The sequence below is a fragment of the Belonocnema kinseyi genome, chromosome 4, assembly GCF_010883055.1.
Source record: "Belonocnema kinseyi isolate 2016_QV_RU_SX_M_011 chromosome 4, B_treatae_v1, whole genome shotgun sequence".
NCBI lineage: Eukaryota > Metazoa > Arthropoda > Insecta > Hymenoptera > Cynipidae > Belonocnema > Belonocnema kinseyi.
Genome location: NC_046660.1, coordinates 20,487,594 through 20,509,360, shown reverse-complemented (window position 1 = coordinate 20,509,360; position 21,767 = coordinate 20,487,594). Strand labels below are relative to the sequence as shown.

The following is a 21,767-nucleotide window of genomic DNA, read 5'->3' as shown; positions in this document are numbered from 1 at the left end:
GTGTAAGATGGAGAAAAATGAATAAGCTAGAATTGCGCGCCCTAGAAAGATCTACATATGTGTTATGAATCACTTTTCGATAAGATGCGTTGTTTTTGTTTTAAGTCGAAAAAACAACATTAAAGATCAAAAAATTTTGGACTAACGGCACAAGCTACGAAAAAAATGAGACAAAAATGGTTTATTTTAAAAAGAGTTAAAATTTTTCTATATTTATTTTTTTTTATAATGCGCAGTTTCTGTTTTATGCGTAAAAAACAATAAAAATAAAAAATTTAATTTTTTGACAAACGACACAAGGTATGAAAAAAAAATAGACAAAAGTTACGCTTCCAAGAAATACAGAAAACTCATTAAAATTATTGATAAATAATTTTTAATAGGACACGTAGGTTTTGCTTCAGTCGTAAAAAATAACATTCAAAATAAAAAACTTTTTTTTTGAAAAAACGGCACAAGATATGAATTTAAATTAATAAACAAAACTTGTTGCGCAAAAAAGATTTATAAATTTATTATTAATCACTTTTAGATAGAACGAGTAGATTTTCTTTTAATCGTAAAAAATAAGATTAAGAATACAAAAATTAAATTTTTGGAATAAGGACAGAAAAGACGAAAAAAGACATAGGATCTTTTATAGGATCCTATACAGGTTCTTATACAGGACCCTAAATAGGTTCCTGCATTAGACGCTATGCAGATGCGCAGTAGTTTGTGTCTTAAATCGTGAAGAAAAAGATCAAAAATAAAAAAATAATAAAAACAAGGAAATAAGAATTAGTATGATTCAATTTGTATGCATATTATGAATTGCAATGATGTAAATTTATTGAAATGATACATGTTTTAGCGCAACTTAAAATATAATTCAAACCAAAATAGGAAACAGATATTAAAATAATCATGATAAATACAATTTGTGCCGGAAGAGCTTTAACAAAAGAGAGTTCACAATCACAAAATTACAGTTGTCGAACCGTTGACCTTGATTTTAACAGGTCTGTGCACGAATGCGGGGTAAAGGCAAAGAACGAGCGCGGAGTGCGAGAGCCATCAATCACACGTCGCAGGCGCGCTCAAACTCTCAAACTAAGCTTTTTTAACAAAAGGGAATTCACAATCACAAAAATAAAGTGGCTTATGTTTTGAGTATTAATTTTAAAAGGTTTGCGCAAGAATGTGCGAATATATTAAGACCAAGAGCGTAGCGCGAGGTAAATACAGAATAGAGCGCGAAGCGCGAGAACCAACAGTCGTGCACCCTGGGCGCCTTCAAACTTGTGAACGATGCAAACCGCGCGCGTTGCGCTCGACGAGAGTTTGTCACCATTGCGGGCAGATTTTTTATTTTAATTCATAATTTTTGGTCAAATAAGTTTTGTTCTAGGCATTGTTTTAATTTCTTAACACCACTAAACACAATTTATCGTTGTATTGTCATCTAAAACCGAGTTAACTCACCTGTCACCTCTATAGTCGTATATATTTCTATGGAAGCATTGAATGGGAACGCGTATCAAACTTTTGCGCCCTTCATGAGGATTTCTGGTTCCGGATCAATTGTGATGCTTTCTTTGTGAGCCTGTATGAGTTTGTGTGAATTTGTGTTTCGACTCTACTTAGAGGATCTCTAACCTAAAGGGTCTCTAAAAGTAAAGGTGTGCTTTTCTTACTTACTGAAACCGGAAGGAAGCGCGTCAGTTTTACACATAATGGCTGAAACCAAAGGCTCTTGCGATATGCTCGATGTAGATTCACAACTAGTTAGTTAATATGGGTTCTTTCGATTCTGTTTGGTATGTTATGGTACTGGCCAAGGAAGAACGATAAAATATTTTTATTACGCTGCAATTACACTTTCACCGTTGAACGGTCGTTCGCCTTAAACTGGGATAAACTCAGAACACAAACGGTACCCGCACACTCTTCACTGACGCCTTCAACGGCCTTGGATAGTAATGTCCCTTCCGAGCACGATTCAAAACACTAGGTCATCTTAATTTTTTCTAATGATAATTTACTGATAGAAATTGTATAATTATATTTCAAGGTTTTCTCTTTTATTTAGCTACCATGGTTTTCAAGACATGCATTTGAAAATGCAAAGTATTTCATTTTAATGAAAGTTATAAACTACAATTTTCCTGCAGCATCTGTTCTAAAAAGTGGAACAATACTAAGCAGCTGGTCTTTGAAAATATCTTTAAAAGCAGATGTTCTAGATTCAGACACAAATTAGAAAAATAGATAATCCTAGAAATTATAATTTTTAGAACTTTCTGATATTGTAACTGATCTTTCACACATCAATCCTTATACAAAAATAACTGCAAATCATTTTAGATCATTTATCTAATTACCCACACACGCCTTTCTCGGCTAATGCTATATCAATAATTGTGCGATACAATGTCGAAAATGATCAAATCATACTTTCAATTCAGAATTGAAAATTAGTCATAATCGTAATAACTCTAGGATTTTCCTAGTGAAAGTAATACATAATAAGGACGGGAAATGAAGAAACTTTAATCAGATATAATGACTTTTGTGCAGGATTTCACGAAGCTGTCGGTGAGGCGATCGCGCTGAGCGTCGCGACACCGCGGCACATGCAGACCCTAGGATTAGCGAACAAATATATAGACGATGGCGAAGCAGATATGAATTACCTTTTCTCAGTTGCGATGGAAAAACTTGTACTTTTGCCCTTCAGTATTTCAATGGACAGATGGCGATGGGACGTTTTCAGAGGGACCACTTCCAAGAATAATTTCAACTGCGAGTGGCATCGACTCAGAGAACAATACATGGGAATCAAACCACCCGTTCTCAGATCTGAAGACGATTTTGACCCTGGATCAAAATACCACATACCAGCAAACATCCCCTACATCAGGTAAGTTTGAATTTGAATCTTAATCCTAATTTTAAGATTAGTTTAAGTTGCGACAGGATTCAAGGTTCAGATCTCAAGGTTATAAAATCTTATAGGTTCTAAAAATAATTGCTATTACTTCAGATTACAGGAAGTTGGTAAAAAGTTCATTTATTCAAGGAATTTTCACTACATACCACTTTCCTAGTCATCGACACCAGTTGAATCATTTCCTCTTTACAATAGCACGTGCTACCTTTCTCCTTTCACTCGCAGTTTGAACCCGCGAGTAATAATTAAATCTGAAAGATTGCGGTTATCCAAGAACTTACATCAAAGAGATAAGAAATAAATGTCGGGCTTTTGTATGAATTAATTAATTTGATTTTTTCTTGGTCTTTGGTTTTATTACAAAAAAAAGGAGTTGCAGAATACAAAATTACTGGCAGAGATTTTGATTGCAAGCAAATAGAACTCACATATTACGTACAAAATTATATTTTTACAATGTGTCTACTTACAATTATTGATTACCATTGAGTCAAGATGTCTAGAATTACATTTGTCAATTTTATAAATCTTTGAACAATAAGTGCATCAGGCGACTCATCTCTCCCATTAGAGTTTTGCTTACCACTTGTGGACCAGTTTACTTGTCATATAATTTTTTGACTCCTGCGAAACTTTTTTTAATTTAATTAATCGCATAAATAATCCGCGAGTGAGTAAGCAAAACTTCATAACTGATTAGAGGTTTCAGGTCGATAAATGATGCACTTACCTGGGCAACAATATCACAGGATGGGTTCTGATCAAACTTCATCGTTGATCGAACAATCAGTTATCAAAGAATCAATCAATCAAACTCTAATCTTTACACATTTTCAATGGCAATCGTCACTCGAATCTTCAGTAACTTTCATATCCAGAATGCCCATGTTCATATCCACCCCCACCTCCAAAACTGGATTCGTAATCTCCTTCCAAAGTGGAACCGCCTCCATGCTCATGACCATGACTCTCTTCCTGATGATGCACGGGAACAGGATAGGGTACTTTTTTCTCCACTGGATACGGCACTTCCTTGACTACAGGATAGGGTGCGTCTACAGGTACTTTTACCTCATAGGGTACTTTTTTCTCCACATGGTAGGGTACCGGTCTGTCAACGTGCACCTTTACTGGGTAAGGAACAGGCTTCTCCACTGGCACCGGAACCTTTTTTTCAACCGGAACTGGGTAGGGTTTTGAAATGTGAACCGGATATGGTCTATCAACTGGGACCTTCACCGGATATGGTACTTTCTTTTCAACGGGGAACGGAGCTGGAACATGCTGAATAACCTTGACTGGGTAGGGCACCTTTTTTTCGATTGGATAAGGTTGTGGAACAGGCACTTTTACCGCATAGTGCACCTTTTTTTCCACTGGGTACGGCTGGGGCACATAAACTTTGTAGGGCACTGGTCGATCATAGGGCACATGCACCGGATAATGGACCTTCTTTTCGACTGGGTAGGGCTGTGGTATGTGTACTGGAACTTTGACGTAGACCTTGTAGGGCACTGGGATGTGCTTTTCCACCGGATAAGGAACAGGAACCTTCTTCTCAACTGGGTAGAGAACTTCTTTCTCTACTGGAACATGCACCTGTTTTTCCACAGGCACTGGTACCTTCACGGTTTTTTCTATCGTGATTTGCTTCACCTTTCCGTGATCTTCGTGGTGACCATGACCAGTCAATTCTAGACCATGACCACCAAAGTCACCCCCGCCGAAATCGCCACCTCCGTAATAACTTCCGTGACCATCACCCCCTTCAAAACCATAGAGTCCTCTTTTGTCCTGTTTCTTGTCTTCAGAAGTCTCTTCCGCTTTTGTGTCTACAGCTATCTTCTTCTCTGCCTCCTTGACTTCCTTCTTGTCACAGAAGGCTAGGGCGAACAGCCCCAGAAAGAGCGCCAGGAACTGAAATATCACAAAAGAAGTGTTACATGTCAGATTAAATTACATTCTATTCTGCAATAGTTTTTAATTAAGCTTCCTTTGATTTATTGTTGGGTAATCTTTTCAGGAAATTGATTACACTCACCAAAATTTTCATTGTGCCAGATCTGTTGCAATCTAGTCGCAGTCCAAACTTCACTGGATGATTCCCCCCATGGTGTAACCGACTTTATACCCGGGACACTGCTTTCCCCGCTAAGTTTGCTTCCCGCCTTACGTTCGAAAGCGAAATTCACATGTAGTGGTGGGTTCGTACGCGCACTTGTGTCTACATTTTTACAAACTCGGACCTGCACGCGAGACGGACTTTGCGTAGGTATCCGCTGTAGACACCGGATACAATCTTCACGATACTTCGACAGTTAGACACCCCACCTCTTCTTTTCAGGAAACACCTCTTGCATGACTATCATGCTATGATGAAGTTTGATTCCTCTCCGCTTATGCGCTCAACGAGAAACGAATTCGTTCCTCTTTAATAAGGTGGAGAGGAGAGTTTAGTAATGACTGGTTATGCGGATTCAATTCTAGCTTCCATAAACTTCGAATGCGCTTTAAGTAATAGATCATTAGTAATATTAGTATCGGTAGTAATTATTTGTGGTGGCAAAATAATAAATGCTTTCATTTATAAACTAATCGGTAAAGACATTTGTGCAGTTCGTAAATTTTTTGTTCTGAATCTTCTTCCTTTAATTATCAGCAAAACAAATCTTTATTGATATTCCTTCTTTCTGAACAAGGATACTTATCAAGTTTTTAGAATATGATGAGGATCTATGCCAAAGCATTTTCATAAAAAGACTGGTGTCTGTTCTTATGCTGTTTTGAAAATTACATCACTTGTTAAAGGCTTTCTCTTGTTTTTCACGCACTTACGTCACCGCAATTACAAAGGAACTAAGATTCACTCAGGTGAAACAAATATGTAAACAGATTAAAATTACTTCCAGAAATTGATACATGTGCCAAAAATCTTCGTAATCGTTCGGAATAATTTACGTTAATATCATTTTTACGTAATCTTTTTTATACGTAACTTGATACATATCATTGTTTCACTTTGGCAGAGAGAAAACGGGGCTTTAAGTTTTTTTTTTAATTTTTGTCGACTTCCTAGTTATTATATAAACCTAGTCTGAGTTCAATAGATTTTTTTATTGTTTCTAGTATTCGTTCCACATACCAAATCCAAAAGTGGGCATACCTTTTTACGCAATCTTAATATTCTACGTACCCTAATTTTTGAAATTTGGATATTTTTATATGAAATATAAAATGTTTATCTTTCAGAATTACGAAATCTAGAAACCTTTATTATGGATTTACAAATATCTCTGTTTACTAAATATTGTAGCTAAAATACAAATTAATTCTTTTTAAATTAAATAATAAAAAGCTTTAGATTAAATGTAGGTTTAACCACTTTTAAATACCTTCAATAATTACTTAAAATTCCTTAAAACCTGCTGAAAGTTCGAGAAATAATAAACATTTTTTTTAACCAAATAAAGAACTTAAAATAATTTGTGATACTTCGAAATACTTCAAACGTATTTTGAGCACATATTAAAAAATACAAAATTTGTAAATCATAATTTTAAAAACCTGTAGAAATTACTTAAAAGCCTCAAAGTCTGATCGAAATTTTATAAAATATTTTGCAATTCTTAGAAATCCTCTGAGATTTCTTAAAATACTAGAAGTTCTGCGCGCGCGATGGCACGCGCCTATTACTTTTTGTATCACAGAACAAAGTAAATGTGTGTATGTATTTTTAATAGAAAATTAAATTAAACTATTTTATGCCAAATTAGCTTTCTTTGGTTAACAAAATAGTTTTAAACTAATATTGATAATTCACATCATATATTCCTTCCTTTTGAATTATATATCTTTTTTAAATATATGGATTTTGTGAAAAAATATTTATTTTAAAAGAAAATTAATGTTGTTGGTCTAAAATTCACCTTATTGATTGAGGGTTCAACTATTTTGTTTAAAATTTTCTCCTTTTTTCAAAATTAATTTATTGAACTGAAAATTTAAATATCCATTTTCAGTTAAAAATGCATTTTTTAGTTAGAAATTCGTCTATTGTTGTTGAAAATGAACCTTTTGATTGAACATTCATCTTTATGGTCGAAAATTCAATTATTTCATTCAAAGTTCCTTTTTTGTTTGATCAAAATAAATATTTAACAGAAAATTTGATTCTACCATTTTTGTTTCAAAATTTATATTTTCAATGACATCTGTTTTGGTATACAATTCAGATATATATTTTTGAATCCTACTGTTTTGGTTAAAAATTAAATTTTTAATTAAAAAATTAATAATCCCATTTTTGGTTGAAAATTAATTTTTTCATTTGAAAATTTCAATATTCTGTTGAAATCCCCCTTTTTTTAAATTAATTTCTTCAAATACACTTATATCATTTTTTCTTGTTGAAAAATCACATTTTTTAGTTCAATATTCAGCAATTCGGTAACAAACTCAACTGTTTTGGTAGAGAATTCAGCTTTTTTTTAATTCTCTAGTTCCTTGGTCAAAAATTAATTTTTTAAACTAAAAACTGAACTATATCGTTTTTGTTGAATATTGAGTATATAATTGAAACATGATATTTTTTGCTTTAAAATTAATTTTTTTATTGCGAATTCAACTATTTTGTTAAAATACCGTTTTTTAAATTAATTTATTTAAGGGTGAAAATTCGTCATTTTTGGTAAAAAATAATATTCACGTGGGCAATCCTTCAAGTCTTTTGAAATACTCCAGGGACTTTATAAATTTTCTAAAATCTCTTAAAATCTGTTGAGATCACTTAAAACCACTAGAAGTTATGCAATATCACTCGAAATATTTTTAAACACATTTAAAACTTTTTTAAAAATTATCCAAATCTTTTTAAATCCCATGAAACTTTTTGAAATTGGTTTAAATCATTTAAAAATCTACCAAATTTCTTCAGATATTTTGAAATGCTTCAAAAATTTTTGAAATCTTTTTAAATACTTTTTAATTCCTACAAATTCTATGTAATCTATTTAAGACTTTGAAAGTTTTTAAAAACCATTAAAATCACTCTAAAATCTCTCAAACGCAGAGGAAATAATTTTTAATTTATTGTAATTCCTAAACGTTGTGTGCAAGTCTTTTCACTATTTTTAAATTCTTCAAATAATTTGTAGAAAATATTTATAATTATTTGAAACCGCTAAAAATATTTTTAACTCCTTTGAAATCTGATAATATATATTTGCAACCTCTCAGATTGGTCTGAAATCCATTAAAATCATTCTAAAATCCTAGAAATGTTTCTAAGTCTGTTAAAATTACTCGAAATAATTTTTAATGTTTTGAAATAGTTCAAAAAAATAGTTTTATCAAACTTTTCGAAACTTGCAGATTTCCACTGAAATTTTTTGGAATTTTGTGAAATATTTTAAATCTTGATAATTGTAATATTAAGTATCAGCGAATTTAATTTTTAATTTTTTAAATTTATTTTTTAATTTAAAAGCCAGTTAGGTTTTTAAAAACAATTAGTTTTTCAAAATTTGTCACTTTTTTGTGATTACGATAAATATGAAAACGGTTGAAGATAAATTGATAAAATTTGTATGACTTATTTTCACCACTATCATCATTTACATTTTACATTTACATTAATTTAAAAATCGATTTTTATAGTCAACATTTTTTCATTAACATAATTCAAAATTGATGTGATGGCGAAAAATATCTTTGATCCAATGCAAATTGATTAAACTAATTTATTTATACATTTTATTGAAGAGTAAGGAAGTTATGCTCATTCGTAATATTTTAAACATCTTTTAAAAAAAAATCATCGGCACAAATCAAATTTGTTGTATGAATAGAAAAGACGTTTCGATTATAAAGTTTTAAATAAAATAATTCTGACAAAGACTGATAAGGATTGTAATGGTATTAATTTAAAATTTAACTAATTTTAGCATTAGTTTTTTAAATTTAGAACTTAATTTTAACTTAAGTTAGAGCAAAGCTGGAAAAATCATCGGTTTCAGAACACATTTTTTTTGTCTGATTTGTCATTGTATTTCAAAATTTTGTTCTATTATTTTGCAATTTTCTATTATTGTAAATTTCCATTCTTAAATTGATTAAAAAGAAATCTTTAGTTTCTCGCTCGAAATTGAATTTACAGATAGATTAATTATAAATTGAACAATACAATATTATGAAAATTTTCTTATAACTCTAATAAAATATAAAATTAATTTTCGTTTTAATTTATTATAATTCGTAATGAACAATGAAAAGTTTGTTGATATTATTGAATCAAGGAAAAAATTTTAAATATGGAACTTCTAAAATAATAATTTTACGCACACCTTTAATAAAACTAGTTTTCAGTCGCATTAAAAAAATTATAGATTGATTTTCAAAATATGAATTTTGAAGAAAAAAAAATTTGACGATAGCTTTACTCAGTGAACTATATCTCAAGAGAGAAACAAACAAAATTTCGAAAATAAATAGATGATAAATTTTTTCAACGCGATTTTTAAGTTTAGCCGGCCCGAAAAATATGTAAAAAATAATGTTTTTTGTTTTTTATTTTGAATATCATTTTTTTAATTTTGAATGAAGAAACACAGTGTAACATTTTCATAAAAAGAGGTGCGCCTGTTCCCAAACTTCCAAGCATTCACGGCTGTAAACGAGTGGAAAATTGCCTTCTCAAACAAATAATCGAAAAAAAACTTTTCGATTTGTCTACGAAATATACAACTGCGCTTTTTACCCTTTTAAACCATTTTTAATAAATTAAACTATTTTTCAATGTTATATAATTGTTATAAACAAACTAAGCGTCTAATTAAATAAAAAAAAAAATTTCGATGTGTCTCCGAAATATTTAGGTGTTCCCTTTTTTTTATCAATATTTGTAGACAGTCACATTATACTTTAATTTTCTGTAATTGTTATAAACTAAATAAGCGTCATGTAAACCCCGCGAAAAGAGCGGTTGTAGCTTTAAAACAAATTAAAAACGGAAATAAACGTTCAGAGCCAAACAGCGCATGACATGAAAAAAATAAAACAAAGTTGATTTTTGAAATCCCTATAAGATTATAGTAACATTGAAAGACAACTCTGCGAAAATTATGCATCGAAAAAAGATTTACCAATTTGTTATTAATCACTTTTTTAAAGGACATATGTTTTTTTTATTTATTTGTTTAAAAAACTACATTAAAATTTAATGTGAAGAATTCCTCAAAATAAAACCAATACTCTAACGACCAAATTTGGACAAAAACCATAAAATGTTCCTATTGAAATCTGAAAAAGATAAAAAACTACTTCCTCCTAAAAACGGAAAGAAAAAATTTCCCCTCCTTCTGGACAAAAATAAAAAACAGAAAAGAAAAATGAGAAGGCAACCAACCAAATCCCCTTCGTTCTCTTTTTTGCCTCTTTTTTCTTTTTTTAAAGAAATAAATAAAAAAGAAATAAAAAAGAGATGAAAGGGGATTTGGTTATTTGCCTTCTTATTTTTCTTTTGTCTTTTTTATTTCTGGCCAGAAGGAGTCGAATTTTTTTATTTTTGGGAGGAAGAAGTTTTTTTGTCTTTTTCAGATTGCCATAGGAACATTTTATGGTGTTTGTCCAAATTTGGTCGTTAGATTCTTGGTCAGATTTTCAGGAATTCTTCACAATAACTTCATTATTGGACGTTAAATTCGATTCTAAATTTGATCTTAATCTCATTTAAATACCTTAAATTTTAATTAAAATTCAAAACATTTAATTTTTGGGCAAATTAGACAATCTACAGAAAACAAGAATAAAACAACAGTTTTCTACCCAAAAAAGAGCTACACATTTGCAATGAATCTTTTTTTTATAAGATGTGTAGTTCTGGTTTTAACTTTTAATCGGGAAATATAAAATTAAACATACAAAATTGAATTTGGATACGACTCGTATGTTCTTCTTGATTAAAAAAAAAACATTTAAATAAAAAAATTTAATTGTTTTAAAAACGACACAAAGTAAGAAAAAGAATTAATGGAAAAAAGTTTCTTAGCCAGTTCAAAGCGCAAGACTCGTGATGAAAATGTGTTTGTACAAACGAAAGGAGCTTTAACAAAGGAGAATTCACAACAACCAAATTACATTTCGCCGATTTGAAAAAGAAAAATTTCCAAAACAAATATAAATTGTTTTTATTATTTTGATCAAATACTTCGTTTATCAATAACCATTACAGAATATTAAAAAATAATGTCCTTTTTTAAAAAATAAAGTAAAAAAGGTAAACCTGAATATTTTGAAAACGATTCCAAAGGTGTTTTCAATTTTTATGATCAGACACATACTTTATTTTACAGACAATAGGATAATATAATGTAAAATACAATTTTTGAGCAGAGCAAAAAACGCTTGCATCGAATCAATCATAAGATACAAAAATTAAAAAGTACTTTCGACAGTTTATAAAGCTCTATAAATCCATAAACAAAAAGTATCGTCAGTATAAAATAAAATAAAATTTTTCATTATAATTGTTTCAATTTTTCAAGACTTCCGAAAAAAGAATTTTTTAAATTAAAAAATGGAAAACCTATATTTAATGAACTAATAAATAATTCGATGAAAATTAAATAAAATTGTTGAAATAATTTTTGTTTAGAGAATCTGCTTAAAAATACACTATAGAATCGAATAGAGCTATTAGTTTTCCACCTCTCAAACACTTAAACAAATTATTTAACAAGAAATAGTTTGAACAGTTTAGGAATATAATTTTTTTATCTCAATGTGCGGTGTATTTTCATAAAATTTTTAAGGCAATAAAACCTGTTTTGAAAAAAAGTGGCACTCACATGGTTATATCGACACTCTCCAAAAAATAAATCAACAACAATACATAATATAATACTTATACTTCTTTATTAAATAATTAACATCACTAAAAGTATAATATTAGTTACACTTTTTATTAAATTACGATTATTAAAAATAATTATTGCGTTTCCGTTTTAAATAACACATTCGACAAAATTGTTTTGTCGATTTTATTATAACGAATTAATAAATGTACATATTTTCTCAAAAGAAATAGTTATTTAATCTGAAAACGGCAATAACATTGTCAAACTTTCAATCATTTTAGCGTTGAGGTCTAATTATTAAATAAGGATTTTTTTAAAGCAGTTCAATAGATTAATTAAACCCAGTCAAAGCCAAACATATATTTTGTAATTTAAGATATTTTTCGCATCATTAAAAACACCCCAAGGAAAATGATTGTATTGCATTTATAGGGACTTCTATGTTTTAAATAATGTTTACATCCGAAAATGTCCTTTCTAGTATTTCTAAAACATTAAAAAGAAAATAATTTACTATATAATTCTGTTCTTTTCTAAATTTTACAACAAAAAGAGGTTATATTAGAAACAAATAATCTCAACCATAAGTCATCAGAGACAATTCAACATAAATTGAAATAACGGAATCAGGAAATGCCTCGTGAAACTACACTACAATTATAATGAACTTTCTCGGGTATAGTTTAAAACAGCAAAAACTAATGTCCTAAGTGTTAGAAGATATAAAAATTTATCAACTTTTAAAAGCAATTCCGTTTTTATGTGCAAAAGATCCAATTTGTTGGGTCTTTTTTCTTCTAGTTCCTCAACTAGAAACTATAAGTGTAAAAGACAACACTTTAAAAGAAAATAAAAGAAATAATGTTTGACAAAATAAAGCTAGGCGTTTAGTCCAACTGTGAGAAAATGTTTTAAGTATTGCAGACCATTAAATAATTTTGTTGTGAATTTTCACATTGACGCAGTTCATTCCCAATTATGCCACATATTATACAAATTCTAAATTTTACATATTCATGCCCAACTGAGTGTTTTGATCCAAGTTTGACTTTCGGCAGGAACATTTTCATATTTTTTCGAGTGCCTTGCTTCAGACCATCCGTCATTTTTTTTCGGCTTCAGTGGAACGTGAATAATGAATGGAATACGTTCTTTTAATGCCAGTGGTATCGATTTATCTAAGTTAATAGTATAGGGATTTTGAACATGAACTTTAACTGGCACTGAATAAGGCTTTTCTAATTGTAAATTATCATTTGCTATTGGAAAAGGTCCAGGAACTCCCATTTTAACAAGCGTTGGAGTTCTATCATCTATAAATACTTTTTGATGCTGATTTTGATTTGGTAATCGCTTCTGTCCGGAGTAAAGTTTCGGCACTTCATTAGCATCAAGCACTTGTTTGACAATAGGTTTTGGAACTTTTAATTTTGTTTGTTGAATGTATGGATAGAACAATGGCATATTAAAAGAATCAAACAGATTTTGCAGTAATTGTACATTTGATGAACCTTCAAGTTTTCCTTGATGATTTCCTTGAAGATTTTGTTGATGCTCTTTAACTACTTGACTGTTTTCCTGATGTTGAACTGGAGTTGGTGAATTCACCTGAAAGGGTAAGCTTACTGGAACGGGAAGACGGATATTTATCGGACCCTGTAACAGAAAACAAAATCAATTTTACTGTTTATAATAATAGTAATCCGAGAGCTGAAACTAAAAAGAAAATCATTAATAAAAACTCATAAGAACCTTATAGGTTGTGTAAGGTTGTCTTGATTCTTTAACATGCCTAGGTGTTTGTTGATAAGTGTTCAAAGCTGGAGCTTCCAGTTTTTGAGATATAGTTTTGACATCTTCTGATACATTTTCTTCTTTTTCGATTAAAACATTTTTTAATTTGTTTATTTCTGTTGTCCCTTCTATTCTTCTTTCTTGGGGCCTTTCCTTGTATTTTGCATAGGAATTTTCGTTGTATTCCCTTAATTGATCTGGGAATCGGACGTTCGATTTTTCCGTAGATGTATCGTTGTATTTTTCATTGGAACCTCCTGTGGATTTTTCTCTAGATTCATCTGATGACCCTTCCTTAGATTCATATACAGGTATATTCTTAGATACTTCCTTGGGTCTTTCATGGTATTTTTCCTTGTATTCTTCTCCAGATTCACTTGGAGTTTGTTCGTTAGATTGCACAGTGGATGTTTCAAAGGATTTGTCCTTGTATTCTTTCCAAAATTCATCTGAAAGGCTTTCACTGGATTTATCAGATAATTTTTTCTTGTATTGTTCCATAGATTCATCTTTAGATTTTACATTGAAAGCCTCCTTGAACCTTTCATGCGATATGTCTTTAGGCTCATTGGATTTATCTTCGAATCTTTCATAGGATCCTTCCTTGTTTCTTCCCTTAGAAATATCTAAATATTTTTCATTAGATGTTTCCTTTAATCTATTATCGTAAATTTTAAAAGTTCGTTCTGTAGTTTGTGTTGCAGGTCCTAATGTAGATGTAGGAATCCTTTCAGGTGTAGATGTTGTCTCCCTTTGCAGAATATTATTTCTACTTAATCGTTTATGGTAAGGTGGAATCATTTCTAATTCAGAATTTTTATCTCTACTCGATCTTCTAGTGTAAGATTTATAACTTGGCCTAGGATTCTTATTATCTGGTTGCCAGGACTTGGTAAAAGTAGTGAAATCATACTCTTTGCTGAACGGCTGCTTGGAATATTTATGAGTCGAACCCAAAGTCCCACCTTTTTCCTGTGGATTTGTTTTAGTTCCATATTCTGTCTTATTCTTTTTTCTTGTTTCACTAGAAGAAATATCATCCCAGAATGGTCGACTTGATTGAGAAGAAGAATCCTTATAATCAGCGTCCCAAAAATCTTTTGTAAAAGGTTCATCATACCCTTTAAGAAAAGTCTCGTCATCTTTTAAAAAAGTCTCATCCTCATAACTTTTGAAGTCCTTCTTCCAGTCCGAATAAGACTTCCAACTATCATCCTTACCTACATCATGTTCTTCCTGGACCTCCTTTTTTGAATTCCTCTTCTTCGAGAATTCAGCCTCAGTTGAATAAAAACTTACATCTTCTGATAAAGCACTATTCCTTAATTTTTTTCCGAAACCTAGCAACTTGCTTCCGAATCCATGACGTAGGTTAGAATCATTCGATGACCAATCGAAGTCTTCAAATGGAAGCGTAATCTCTGCTTCTATTGAAGACTTTGAGTCATTCAATTTCTTATAGTCTGTTTGATTCAGAGATGAGCTGTCATCTTTTTTAACTTCATAGCCTTTTGAATTACCATAATTGTTCAAATTTTTCAAGGCCTTGTAACCATGCGAATTATTATTAGAGCTTCTATACTCTTTAGAGCCGGTGTAGTTTTTCTCACCGAAATCACTATAACTCTTAGATTGATTATACCCCCTCGGATCTCTTAAATTCTTTGAATCACTATAACCTCTACTATCAATGTTGTAATTACCAAAGCCTCTGGGTTCATTGTATGCTTGATGCTTCTTTAAACTATCAAAATCGCCAGATGCTCTTGAATCATTGTATTCGCCTAAATTTCTAGAATCTTCAAGTTCATGAAAATCTTTGGAGTCCTTGGAATCACTGTAACCAATAGAATCGTTGAAATCACTGTAGCCTCTAGAATCATTGTAATCACTGTACGCTCTCGAATCGTTGTGATCACTGTAATCTCTCGAATCGTTGTAATTATTGTAACCTTTCGAATCATTGTAATCACCGTATTCACCAGACTCTTCATCATCATAGTCTTGAGATTCACTACTATCATGGTAATCTGTTCCATTAAAAGATGTTTCGTACTCAGAAGATTCATCTGTATCCTTAGTTTCGAAGATCGATGTTTTCATTTTATTTTGTCTTGTAGATTCAGATCCAGGAGCTGCTTGTTCTTCTGCAGTTTTCCTGGCATTTGAATAAGATTCCTTGACAGTAATTGTTGTTGAAGTAGTATTTCCAGCTTCCAAGGCTTTTTCTACTGCTCTTTCAGCTGCTCTTTCTGCAGCTCTTTCCACTGCCAATTCAGCTGCTCTCTCTAAATCCTCCTTTCGGGTTGCTGGAATTGTCGTAGCCATTGAGAGACAAAGAAAAGCCACGAAGAACTGCTTCTCCAGCTGCACATATAAGGGAATATTTGGACTTTATAAAATTATAAATTACTCTTTAATTGAAAATTTAAGAATCGTCCCATTTACAAAAATAATAGTGAAGTGATATTTCTTTCAAAGCAAAAGAGGGAAGATGTTTTATTGATCAGGAATGTATTTGATAGCATTATAATTAGCTTAACAATTAATATTTTATTTAAGATGAAAAGATTATTTAGAGAAAGTGAACAATCTTAGGGAATTTGACTTTATTTCAAGCACTAATTCACTATGAACAAATCTTCTGATCAATAGAGCTCTTCATCTGTATCACTCAAACACAATCACAAATAGAAGAACAAACACTTTTTGATTAGAAAAATAATAATCCAAAATTGGTACCGACCGGGTGTCCCATGGCTAAAAGTTTGTAGACGATGCGCTGGTACCAAGAGAACTGGGTGTGGATAGAAAGGAGCCACGTATTATTTATACTAGGTACGACTTTCGCTAGTATAAATAAGATTTGAAGTTGCTCTCTTTTGGCTCAAGATTAGGGCAATTATCGGCATTTTAGACGATCAGTGTTGCCTTGCTTTTTTAACAGCAGTATAGTGCTTCGCCTGAACAAACTACAGTCGTAAAATCGGATGGCATGCTGCTATTACAGTTTTGTTTAATCTCTCTATCCATAAGAACAAAGTGATAACTCTTACTTTATCTGCACTTATCTTTTAATTACAACGACATAAAAGGAATTCAAAGAATAAGATTGAAATTGCGGCAAAGAGTTCGAAAGTAACTTGTTGCTAGGACCAAAGCTACTGCAAAAGTAACCTCTATAGTCAAATAAAATGTTTACATTTCTTTCTTAATTTCTAATAATTCAAAATTACCCGTGCAGAAATCGCCCGATTTTAAACGTGATACCGATCTGGCCCTGATCGGATTTCCCGATCTGGCCCTGATCAGTAGAACTCTGTGGTCCATACCTGGGCCCAACCGGGCCAAACCGATTTCTTACTGAAACGCCATCTCCATGCGCTCGCAGAACTAGTGCTGCTTAATTTTTTCTGGTAGTGCAGTGAAATTTATATACATAGTAATCGTTTATAATATTCTAGCAATGATTAAAAATGCATAAGGCGAGTAAGCCACGTGTTCGGAGGCACCAAACACCAGTCAGTAGACCTCGAAATTAATTAATAGTAATAAAAATTAATTAAATGCATATTCTGTAAATAATATTTAAAATAACCAGAAATATTTATTTAAAAATTTTCATTTTTGTTTAAAACTTGCTTGGCCTATATTTCTTCTTAACCGATTTAAAAAAATAAAATGATCTAATAAATGATAGCGCAATTTTTTGGCAAAAAAATTATCTACAACCACTTTCACGAATTTTTCAAGAAGTAATGCAATTGACAGAAAATTGAATTTATTTACAGTAAAATGTTAATAAATCGCAAATCATAGGTTATTTCCCGTTTATTTTCTTTGAAAGCATTCGAAAATGTCAAGTTGTAGGGAATCTTTTTGCGAAAAAACTTTTTCTAATTTTTTAAAAAGTTTTACACACGACATTTTTTTCAAGAAATTAAAATTTTTATTAAAAATATTTCTGGTTATCATCCATTTTTTTCAAAAAAAAAAAAAAAAAAAACTTTGTCTCGAAACTGATACCATCCACAATAATTTTACGTTCTTCAAAAGTATAATTAAATTAAAGTGGCCTTCGAAAGGAGCGGACCATTCGATCCTTTCGAGTTTACTCATATTAAATCTCTATTAGTGAAATTCATGAATGGATTATAATGAAACCCATCGTGTACCGATCGGGCACCGATGGGTGCCGATCGGGTTTCCCAATCGAGTTTCCCGACCTGGCCCCGATCTAGGCGTGTCTTTCATCCGCGGCCTGGCCCCGACCAGGATTCCCGATCGGACCCGACCTGGACTGGTCTGGCCCCGATCGGGGCCAGACCGAGATTTCTACACGGGTTTTTTTTGTGGTTTTCTGAGAATTTAATTTTAGATTCAATTTAAAATAATTTTTTTAGAACTCCCGTTATTTCACACTGCAAAAAAAAGAATTTTTCTGAACCAATTAAATGCATTTACTAGAATCCTATTTCTTTTCAATATGAAAATATTCTTTCATGGTAGTAATTTTTATTTAAAAACGACACATATTTTTTGTTGATCTAAACAAATGAATTCTTTGGATATGTTTTTTTGATTTAAATACATATTTCTTACATACAAGAAAATAATTTTCTTGATTAGTAATTCACAAAATATTTATTTCATTCAATAAGTTCGATTCTTTAAATTGATTCGGAGGCATTTAAATCAATTTTTCCATACCTACATAAAGTATTTAGGTTAATTTAAATCAAAGAAGTAATGATTAAATTCAAAATAATAATAATTAAGTTGAAAATATATTTATCACAAAGAGTTAATGAATTTTTAACAATAAAGCATTTATTTAGATGAAAAAGATATCGTGTTTAGATAAATATCTATTTCTTTAGTTACAGGAAATTTTGTTATTTGATTACTAGAATTAAATTATTCATAAAAAACAAACCTTTATTTCAACGAAGTAATTATTTGTTGAAATCATTTATTAAATTATCTGATTTGCTTAAATAAATATGTCTAATAATATATAACATTGTTCATTCTAATTTAAGCCAAAAGAGTCCAGTTGTTTGTTTAAATAAATATTTACTCATATATTCCTTCCCATTAATTTGCATTTCCTTATTTCAAATAAATATTTATTCCCATTCATGGCATATTTATTTGGAACAATCAGTCATTTGTTTCCTTAAATTATTTTCTTTCTACAAATAATATTTCTTCCATTCAAAGAAATATTTCCCTCTAACCAATAGATCGTACTTTTGAATCAAACAATATTAACTTAATCATATTAAAATTTCTTGGACTAAAATGAATATATTTTTTTTTTTGAATGATTTAAAAATATTTATTAATTACCAGATTATAATTATTATGCAATATTATATATCATACTATTATATTATTACCCATAATTCTTTGATTTTTTAAATATTTTTTTTAAGAAGCCGAATACATATTAATTTGTTCAATTTCAATAAATTGAAAGTTGATCTATTGTTTTAAGAAAACCGGATGTATATATAAGAATGTCATAACTTTGATTAAATTGCATGAATATAATAAATAATACGGAATTCTAGCGGAAATAATCTACATTTATTTGTTAAATTTACATAAATTCTAAATTCATGAAGTAACAATAAAACTCTAGCGTATTGACTGAAATTGAAAAGATTTAAAACATACTTGGATTATAATCCTGTAAAAAAAATTCACATTCTACTCATAAAATATTTAAATTTCGTAAGATACATTTTTTGAAATAATAATTCGAAATTAAATTAACTAATTTTAAAATATTTATTGTACGTTGGTGTGTTGCAGATTAAAAAAAACTATTTAAATAATAAGTATTGCATGACACCAATTTTTGAGTTGAAAATGTATTATTCTTGTCTCATTTCTAATTTAAAGCATTCAGAATTGAACAATTTTATTTTTAATTCAAAAATCTCAAAATAGAATGATTTCAGATTGAAGTGTCAAAAAATAATTTCGAAACGTTAAAAATGGAATATTTTCCGATTCGAATTTTCAAAAATAGTTCACTTGAAATTTATAGCAATAAAAATTGTATTATTTATAATTAAGAGCATTGAAAATTCAATAATTTAAAAAAGAAAACTTTTGAATTTTCATTCATTTAATTTCGAACCGATCCAAATTTAACATTCTGAAATTAAAAAGTAAATGAAATATTTAAAAAGAAAAAGTTTCTGAAATTCTAGGAATTGATTTTTATATTAAATTCAATAAAAAATATATTAACATAAAAACTGTTTAGACACTATTCTTATGAAATAAAAAAAACCAATTCGCCTCCGTTTTAATTTTTAATAAACAACAGTATTTAATTTTTAACCTTTAAAATCCAATTATTAAAAAAAAGGTTTTAATAAGTTCAATTATACTTTTCGAAATTCAACTAGTTCAATTTTAATTACAAAAATTAAACGTTTGATAGAAAAAAATTGAACATTCACCATCAACCAAGAAAATTCTGAATTCTAAAAATGATACAATTAAAAATTAAAGAAACTATTCAATTGTTAAATTTACAATTTTATCTTTTTATTTTTTAACTGAGTTTGAAATGTCTGTTTTTTAAAAACTTAGTTTTAAGAAAACTTCAGTATTTTAATTTACTCGAAAAGCATTTCATTTAAAATAGTTTAATTACAAATCCTTTTAACTAAAAATTGTTTGCAATTATTAATAATTCCAATTTAAAATTTATTTTTCATTATGAACGGTGAAAATAAAGTTGATTTTTTTTTTTTAATTTGAGGAAAGTTCATAAAAAATCATAATTTTTTCTAATTTATAAAAATGTAGATTTCTATAGATTTGAAAGCTTTTACTTTGAAATATAAATCTTGGTTCCCAATTTAAACTTCTTCCAGATGAAATTGTCTAAATTACAAATTTTTAGTTTGAAAGTTTTGAATTTTTGAAGCTTCTGTTTGAAAATTTTTTGAATTAAAAATTATCCAATTTTTAACGCTTCTATTTAGAAATGATACAAGTTAAATTCATTTTCATGCCATTTGAAATATTTTTAATTTTTTAAATTTTATCGTCTAGAATATTTTCAAATGAAAAGTTTTACACTCAAAATTATTTTAAACGTTTTCTTAAATTTCGAACACTTTCAAATCGAAATAATCAAAAAGAAAGTATGGTCTAGCTGAGGTTCCGAATTAACTAATATTTTTGATCTTTGTAAAATTAGATGTAGTAAATTTTTCACGTTGTTTCTGTCATTTTACTGTGCATCATCTTAAAGATATTGATATATTTTTTAATTCGATAACCAATTAAAATTAATCATTAAAACAAAATTTTAAAAATAATTTTATTAATATTCTTTGAAGATTTCCATATTATTTTTTCCACTTTAAATAAATGAAATGATTTACAAAAATTATTTTTACTTAATGCATTGTTTAACAATATAACTTTTTATTACCCTAATACTGTTAATAATTATATCGAATACAAACTTTTAATATTAATTTAGAGCCCACAAATATTGACCAAATTGGATTTTAAAAAATTTTTGAAGCTGGTAAGATCTCTAAGAGACATTTCGAGCCTGATTTTTAAAATAGGAATTTAATTTTTTTATAAATAAACAAATATGACGACAAAAAAAATAATCAGCAATTTTTCGATAGAAAAATTCTTTTTTTTTATTTCACTTTTTTAATTAGAGACTTTGTGATACTTTTAGAAAAATTCATAATTCTTTGATTATTATTATTTTTGTACAGAAAATTAATAAACAAATGCATGATTCGGGAATTTGTCGACAAAAATATATTTTTTTGATTCCAGTCCTTTCAGTTCAACTTTCTTGTTACTTTCATTTGTTTAATAATATTCCAGCTTCAGGATAATCTATTTGTTTATTATTTTTCCTTCATTAATCACGTATTTCCCCATTAAAAATGATTAAAAAACTTGTAATCGAAAAAAAACAATTTTTTTCGACAAATACCTTATTTATGCATTTGTTTATTGAATTTGTTAAAAGAAATCATAAGATTAATCAACAAATTATGAAGTTTTATAGAATTATCCTAAAGTTCATAATTGAAAACATGGCATTAAAAGAAATTAATTCTTATGTCGAAAAATCGCTATTCAATGTATTTTTTAATTGAATTTGTTTACAACATTAACAATAATAA

The 21,767-nt window shown here is 29.5% G+C and overlaps 2 protein-coding genes across 2 annotated transcripts in view; one reads left to right on the top strand and one right to left on the bottom strand.

Annotated features, from left to right (window-relative positions):
* LOC117172038 (angiotensin-converting enzyme) overlaps window positions 1-21,767 on the top strand; it is a 242,259-nt gene that overhangs the window by 73,326 nt on the left and 147,166 nt on the right. The window contains exon 10 of the mRNA XM_033359768.1: window positions 2,560-2,902. Within this exon, the coding sequence (XP_033215659.1) occupies window positions 2,560-2,902 (343 nt within the window). The remainder of the gene's footprint in view (window positions 1-2,559; window positions 2,903-21,767) is intronic.
* LOC117172039 (MAGE-like protein 2) lies at window positions 3,037-5,097 on the bottom strand. Its single transcript, XM_033359769.1, has 2 exons — window positions 4,974-5,097; window positions 3,037-4,849 (listed from the first exon to the last, which is right to left on the bottom strand). The coding sequence occupies exons 1-2, from the start codon at window positions 4,983-4,985 to the stop codon at window positions 3,791-3,793; spliced, it is 1,071 nt and encodes a 356-aa protein (XP_033215660.1). The 5' UTR covers window positions 4,986-5,097; the 3' UTR covers window positions 3,037-3,790.